Source organism: Notothenia coriiceps, unplaced genomic scaffold, assembly GCF_000735185.1.
Source record: "Notothenia coriiceps isolate Sejong01 unplaced genomic scaffold, NC01 NC01_scaffold00032838, whole genome shotgun sequence".
Classification (NCBI taxonomy): Eukaryota; Metazoa; Chordata; class Actinopteri; order Perciformes; family Nototheniidae; genus Notothenia; species Notothenia coriiceps.
In genome coordinates, this window is record NW_011365539.1 from 5,634 (window position 1) to 13,801 (window position 8,168).

General features: G+C 41.8%; 1 protein-coding gene across 1 annotated transcript; it reads right to left on the reverse strand.

The window, feature by feature from the left end:
- Nucleotides 1-3,335: 3,335 nt before the first annotated feature.
- Nucleotides 3,336-7,948, reverse strand: LOC104961204 (ras association domain-containing protein 10-like). The gene has a single exon (XM_010789449.1). It carries the CDS (start codon nucleotides 7,580-7,582, stop codon nucleotides 6,161-6,163), a length of 1,422 nt encoding a protein of 473 aa, XP_010787751.1. The 5' UTR covers nucleotides 7,583-7,948; the 3' UTR covers nucleotides 3,336-6,160.
- Nucleotides 7,949-8,168: the final 220 nt, after the last annotated feature.

Here is an 8,168-nt window from a genome sequence, read left to right on the forward strand (position 1 = left end):
CACACACACACACACACACACACACACACACACACACACACACACACACACACACACACACACACACACACACACACGCAGAGAGACACACAGACACAAATACTCTAACAAGGTTGCGTAACCTTGCCATATCGTTCTCTCTTCCTGTCTCTTTATCCTTGTTTGTCTCTATTTATCTCAACCACACACACACACACACACACACACACACACACACACACACACACACACACACACACACACACACAGATAGAGAGAGAGTCAAACAGCCTGATTGCTAGGGGGTATTTCAGAATAATTTACCTTTTCTATTACAGTAAGAGAGATACAGTATAGAATAACGGCACTGCTCTCTCCATAGAAACACTACGGCGACGCCAGCGCAGAGACGGGCACTAATGCAGACATAGACGGCATTGTCACTATGATAACTTCAGCTAAACATCTGAATTTCTATCAAATCCTCCCAATCCCTCCCAATTGGTTAGCCGGCTCTGTTGTGATCGGTCAACCGCTTAGAGTTGTCCTGCCTTTTAGCAATCACGTACAATGTGTTGGAGCGTAAGCAAATAGAGGCGCAAGTGTTACCTATTGATGTCACTATGTGACTGAAGTGAACAAAGGAGACCACCATGCATGAACAGAATTGCAATATTAATATGTGTTGTTTCAAACATTTAAATGCTTGAACAATCTCTTGACAAACAACAGCGTACTCAGCTTTTTTTTGCAGCATCTACTGCCATAGTGCATGTTTTCCAATGTGGCACAGGTTTTTAGATTGGTTTCTGAACGGGCAAAACCTGGCAACATCACAGTGACAACACAAAAGTAGGCTGCACACAGCCACTGCGCTTAGAATTTAGGAAAGTTTAAATCATATAACTCGATAAAGTGTTATTGAGCTTTGCAGTTGTTTGGAGAGAGTAAGGCTGCAATCCTTACTGCAGCTTGAGTGGTATGAAACTTCATATCTAACTTGGAAAGAAAGAAAACAAGCTATTTCCCAAAAACATGTAAAGGCCAGAAGGTCAAAATGTGAGAACTTGTTGCTTGTAGAGGCTGATAAGACAGAAAGAGGGGTGAGTAAAACAGACAGAAAAACAGCAGAGAGGAAAATAAGGAGCGTATCAAATGAACCTGACACTGTAACTGAACCGTGATCTGCCACTAAAGACACAGGAGAAAGTGGGTGTCAGCTGCCAAACATTCTTTAACTTGAAACAATCCAGAGCAGAGGAACTCACCAGCAGATAGCCTCTGATGGATTCAACAACTTAAACCGATTTAAAAAGCAATGAGTGTAGGAATGAAATGGATGGTATCAGATGACACCGGGAATAATAAAGTTACATGTTTACAGGAGACAGATCAGCAGGCTGGCAGCTGTCAGACGCTCCCTCAGGGAAGACATCTTACCTGATGATACGTTTAAATCAGTATTTGTTGGGTATTTAAGGTATTTGCTGTGTTGCTGCTGCTTGCTAAAAAAACACCACTTTTTATTAATTAGATCCAATCATAAAGAGAACAGTTGAACATTGAGATACTATACTATTACTTTTTTATGGCATAACATATTTTTAAATTTCCTTTGCTATTATCAACAATTTATACAAAACTTTGTTTCACCTTACTTAAGTGCAAACACTTAAATTAAGACTTCAAATAAATGTACTTAAACAAAAACTTTAAATTATTATAGCACTTATTTTGTAATTACGATTTGTATTTGTTTTTGTTACCGTGTTTCAACTGTCACTTCAAACATTTTCAGAATTTCAGCTGTTTCAAATGTTTTACATTTAAAACCTTAAGGTTATTCCATTCATTTTCTCCTATTTGCAAAATATAGGGCTGCATGATTTTTTTTAAACAGTGTTTGAAGTAAATACTGTTTACTTTCTGTCTTCTTTTGCTGTTCTCTATAGTGTTTATTTCCTGTCTGTCTTCTTCTGTTGATTTCTCCGACATCCAGCGCTCTGTCTCTTGACCTCTTTTATTCTCTTGCGCTCTTTTTCTTTTCTTTTCTGGTGACAGTTTAGCTATCATGAATCCAAAGTGTTGTGCTGATGGAGAAAAGTAATGTGGTCTGTTAACAACAAAAAACACCTCTGGAATGTCCAACTTGACCAATCAGCATCAAGTATTCAACTAGCCCATGTAATGAATAATTATGATGTGATTTTTAAGGAGGAATTGTATCGGTTATAGAATACGATTTGTAGGCTGGTATATCTTTGAAGCTCCACAATATTTCCTTCAAAATGTTTTTCTATAAATATTGAACCTTTATCAAATGCTTTGCTTCCTTCCATTTGAATATTTAACTATTCAATTTCCATTCAAAAACAATGAATTGGGCTGCCCTGGCAAAAACCTAAAATACTGACATCACACAACTTTAATGAATATCCTAGATTAACACAAATTAAATATATTTTTGTAATTTGTTTGATTTAACCCTGTAAAACACCACCTGAAGATTATGTGTGTTACTGGATGGTAACTCAAGCTTTAAAGCGTTGCTCTGTACCTCCAGATCTCTGTTTCATCCTGTCATAATTAATGCAGGAGTTTATGCAAGACCGATCAGGAAGCAGCAATTAAACACAAGTATGCATGACAGGTATGACAGGAGCAACGATTGACGCCGTGCCGAAACGCACGCCTTCACACACCCTTATATGTACCTAACACCTGAACTGTTTGTGCCTACATTTGACATGCATATAGACATGAACATTTTTTTTCATATAGAGGTATCTTCACTCATATTGTATATATATATCAACTCAACTACTCCAGGTTATGACTACTCCTATTTGTATTCATACAATTATATCATTTGTATTCTTATTATGTCCACTCTTAGGATCTTATCTTATCTTAACTTATCTTTTCACCACTAAGCACTGCATTTTAAAGGCACATTACACAATTTTATCATCCAAAAACACATGTAGAATGCTAAACTTTGTTTAAAAAAGGTATTTAACTAATGTCAGGGGGGAAATCTCTTAAAGGTCCCCTATTATACTCTTTTACATATATATTTTTTTGTTCCCCACGGCCAAAATCTGATCAGCTCATTTTCAGACAGGTTTTTATATAAATGGATCAGGACAAAAAGAGAGAGGATCTTTTTTTCTGACACTTTCAGAATCTCTTCACACAGAGGGGACACATGGTTATGTAGAAAATACATGAAAAAGTGGATTTTGCATAATAGGTGACCTTTAACTGAGGTGTTACTCTGTTAACTCAGCTGCTAACAGATAATAAGGCTATGAAACAAGCTAAGTGAGCTAAATGAAGCCACACTACAAGCCACGTAGGTTTTACTCTTTATTTCAACACTAACAGTCATGTGTAGTTTTGTTAGCGTCACGATGTAGCCACAGAGCATCTGAACACTCTGCTGTAGCTTCAGAGTTGCTGATTTGGAGCCATTTAGCTGAATTTCATGTACGTAGAGGCCCAAACTCTCCCTGAACAAGCTACATGAATTAGCTATGAGCTAGTATTTGGCAAAAGCTAACAGCTAAAGCCACAGAAACAGTATCATCAGTCTCTTCTATGTTATTCATTCATTTACAGTTGGACAAACATGTACGATTCATATCAATGCAGCCGGAAAAACATACAGAGGGATTTAACTGAAGGATGATCTTAAAATAATTTATTGTGGTAGCTTTTGTGTTGTTTTCTGTTGCAGTTCCTGGAAAAGTTAATAAAGAAGCCCAGCTGACGCAGCAACTTTTTCCAGGATGTAGAAAGTGAACGGAGGCTTAAAAAAGTTCTTCTTAATGACACAGTGTTCAGAGATACAGAGGCTTTGGTCTGACTAAATGGGGTAATTTCTCCCAAAAAGCATCTTAAAATGTAATCTTACAGGTGTTTGTACTCACAGATTGACTTAGATAAAACAAGGTAACATTATTGATGATCATAATGCCTCATGAAGGAAGTAAAGTATGACAAATTACTGCTTCTAATTTAAATGTTATGTCGTTTTTGGACTTCTTGGCTTTCCATAGGTTGTTCCGTACATTTGTTAAATAGACAGATAAGACTAAACTGTAGCGATCGAATGTGCAGTCTCACATTTGTATTCCTGGTGTTTGTTTTCTTACAGATTAATTTATGTAAGCCTTCCTTTAGGGAAATAACTCCTTGTATTAACGTGGTCTGCTCCTTGATTATGGTTAAGTAAGATGCTTTTCAGGGAAACACGCCACCTTCAGAATGTTGGTGTACTCAGCGTGTGAAAGCTGTTGTATAATAAATTAAATCCTCAGTTATCTAATTTTCACCTAAAGCCATGACTTCAGATGTATGTGTGCATTTTCAGCGTGTTTGGAGCTCGATCCATAATAAGAACTAACATTTAGGATGTCTGCTTGAATTTCATTCATTATTTTTTGTGTTTTGTAAGTCTCTCACCTGGAAGTAAAATACTATATTACTGGACTAAATCTTTTAAAAAGTGCACATTTGTTTTTGCTCTGAACTTATATCTTTATGAATATTCTGTGGACTTTTTTTCCCCCTTAATCAGTGGTTCCCAACAGTTCAGGACCTTCTTAGTTGGTCCGAATGAGAAAATGTGCACAAAACAATTTTGCCCAATAAAGTGAAGTAAAGTATATGTTTCGGTCTTTTAGATATGTGTCTTCCTTAGGTCTATAATTATTCAAACTTGATCAATAAATCAGTCTTTGCTTGCTTGAAATGCTCACAGCTCTAGAAATGCTTAACTTTTCAAGATGATTTTGAATTATTTTAAAGGGACACAAGACAAAAAGATTTAGAACTACTGCTTTTAACAACAATGAAACAGCTGCTAGATAAAAAAAAAGATAATCCTATCTATGATAGTTGACTCGTTCAGGACAGAGTGTCGCAGATGACTCATGTCTATTGTTAAATAAATATAACTTTTTGTGCTTTAAAGACAGACACTTTTAATACGGTGATCAATATCAATCGATCTACTCTGCTTAGCCAGCTGGACAGGGATCACTGTTTCAACACCAATTCACAAAGTCTGCTGTTTTCATTCCCCAAATTATGATACAATTTAGCATATTAGTTAGGTAAGACTTTACCTTGCCATTGATTGTACATTTCAATGTTGTTTTGAACAGGCTGAGGTGAACTGAAATTAATTGTGCTTTTGTTTGATCCAAAGAGCATTTTGGAGTTGACCTACCAGTACTTCTCTGTGCTTGAAGCTACAGTTACTTTTGACCTTTTAAAGGAAACCTGTACTTACCCTTTTAGCGGCTTCAGCAAAAAGTGTCCTGACATAAGCAAGCTGTTATTAACTCTCTGTGTCGAGTTTACTTTGAAGTAAGTTTCTCGATGAAGACTACGGATTATCAGTGGTTTATTATAATACTCCTATGGGCTATTTGTCTTACTCTGTTGACTCTCCTCGTCAGCTATGGAGCAGCATGGCCGTATTTCCCCTCTACTCATGCTGTCCCCCCAAGCTTACTGTGCAACTACTTTTAGGAATTATTGCTGTAGAATGATCTGTGTTGAGGTGCATTTTGGGAAACATCTCCCAGTATAGAGTGGTGCAGGAATGAGTCCTAAACCCTGAAATACGTTTTTGCAATATTGCCCTACCTCGTCTTGAAGTAATTTTTTTTAAATACGTTTTTGGTTAGATTTCCAAAAATGATAGAAGTTTACGAGACTTTCATGCTTTGTTTTTACGACACAAACTAAGTTAGTAAATAGCCCACTGGTGATAGTCTGAAGCTTTTACATGTCTTAAAAAAGTGGCTAAATTAAACTACTAAATGTCAACATGCCAAACGTTAGCTTAACTTAGTTTATAAATGGCCTAACGTTAGCTTTTTACTTCTACCATTTGCATTTACACTTCAACTATCAACATGGTGTTAATATGTGGAGATTATCCTGCTGAACAAAACGTGTACATTTCATCAATGTGTGTTTGCCACATATCTTATTTTCTTCAATATTCCATCCAATATCCAATGGAAAATGCCCATTCTTTTTTATTCTAGGAGCCCTTGCGATGCTAACTTCCGGGATAGACTACAAAAACACGTCATCACTGCACCACTCTATAGCCAACACTGATTCTCTGCCCCTGAGTTTAGTCCAACATGCTTCACAAAGTCTATACCAGTGATTCGCACACAGGGGGGTTGTCAGAGTCCTGGCTGTGCATGGAGCTCAAGCCTGTGTCCGAGTCCTCGTCGTTGGTGTGGCAGGTCTTGGAGAGACCTCTGGCCTGCTCTACCCAGACGCTGCTCTTCTCCTCTGGGGGCTCAGCTTCAATACTTACTGGCCCCAGCTCTGCCTCACCATCCTCAGTCACCTGCTCTATCTCCATGGTCTCAACTTTAGCCAGTAGGTCCAGAAGTTCACTCTCCCTGATCTCCCAGACCGCCAAACTCAGGTCCAAGTCCCCCCTGGTGGAGTCCAGGTCTGTCTTCAACCGCAGCCCGATATACAAGCTGGTGTCCAGCTGCGTTTTAATCCTCTCCTCCTCCAACACAAACTCATTCTCAGACGAACTATCCACATCTGCCTCCACAGCTGGAGAGGCAGCCAGGCTCATCTCCTCCGCGAGGCTGTCCGTGTCCTTTGCCGCTTCCGCTCCTATCTCCTCCCGACGCCGCTTCATCCACCGCCTGTTGAGCTCCTCCTGGATCTCCCCGGTGATGCACTCCACCAGCGCCTCCCGCTCCGCCACTTCCTCCTGCAGCCGCACCACCTCCTCGCACCGCAGCGCATACTCCTCGAACTGCGCCACCGCCTCCTCCGTGCACCGCGCGTCCTGCCGCTCCGCTTTGCGCTTACAGTCAGAGGCGGCAGGGTCCTCCGAGGAGGCGTCCACCATGTATGTGTCCTGCACATAGTTCACCCCATGTCTCTTGATGCGGTCGAAGTGCACTTTGGCCTCGTAGCGCTCGATCTCCCGGTCCAGCTCCTTGATCCTCTGGACCTGCTGCCGGATGGTGTGGTCCTGGGAGATCACCAGGTGAACCAGCGTCTCCATCTTCTCCACCGAGCCCTTATCTTTGGGGACAGTCTGATCCTTCTTTTTGTTCATCTTGTCCAACTTCCTGAAAGCCTTCCTGACTATGCGCCTCTGCTTGTCCTGGGTCAGGTTCGCCGCGGTGGCCGCAGCGGTCCAGCAGGTCTTGGCGGTGCCCTTCAGCCCCCCGCCCGGACCGCCGCTCTCCCGGCTCTGGACCACACGGGCCTCAGCGCTGCGGGGTCCATTATTAGGTAGCGAAGCCTCGTTCTTCACCAGAACAAATCGGACATTCTCCTGCTCTTCCCCCCACGCGCCATACAGCCGGAGGATTTTGGTCTTGTTGGGTAAAATCCTCTCGAAGCCTCTCCATTTCTCCACCACGCAGTAGGACTGCGGGGCTCCGGACAGCATCGCGGCCGCTGCCCCCTGCTGCAGGTTCTGGTCATCCAGCAGGACTCTGACCACATCTGCGCAGGTGGTGCGCTTCGTCAGCCCGGAGACGAGCTTCTCCTCCCGGCAGACCCACACTGAGAGCTTCCCCCCCTCCGGCTCCATCTCCAACTCAAAAAAGTTGTAATAAAATGTCCAAAAGTCTTCGTGTTTGTGTCAAAAAGTAAAAGAGATAAAAGTAGTCCTTTGAGTTCTCAACACATTTGAATTAATCTATCAAAAGTATGGAAACTGATGCAAAATCCAGAAATCCTCAACGCTCCCGTCGCTGCGCATCAGCTCTCACTTCAATACGCTCAGTCCGAACAGGTGACCTTGTTACGGATAAAAGTCCTGAGTTTTTCTCAGTAAAAAAATAACATTGAAGTTACCATGTCCTGCCGGGACATGGTGGCTCTCTCCCCGGCAGACTGATCTCTGCGCGCGGCTCCGGAGAGGAGAGGAGCGTCCGTGCGTCAGGACCGACTGCTCTGTGTGCGGGACGGAGCAGAGCTGAGCTGAGCCTGGGACACGCCCCCTGCCTCTTTCACAGAAACTGCCAAGGCACACGAGGGGATAGGCACCACACACACACACACACACACACACACACACACACACACACACACACACACACACACACACACACACACACACACACACACACACACACACACACATGCACTGCACACACATACACATGCACTGCACA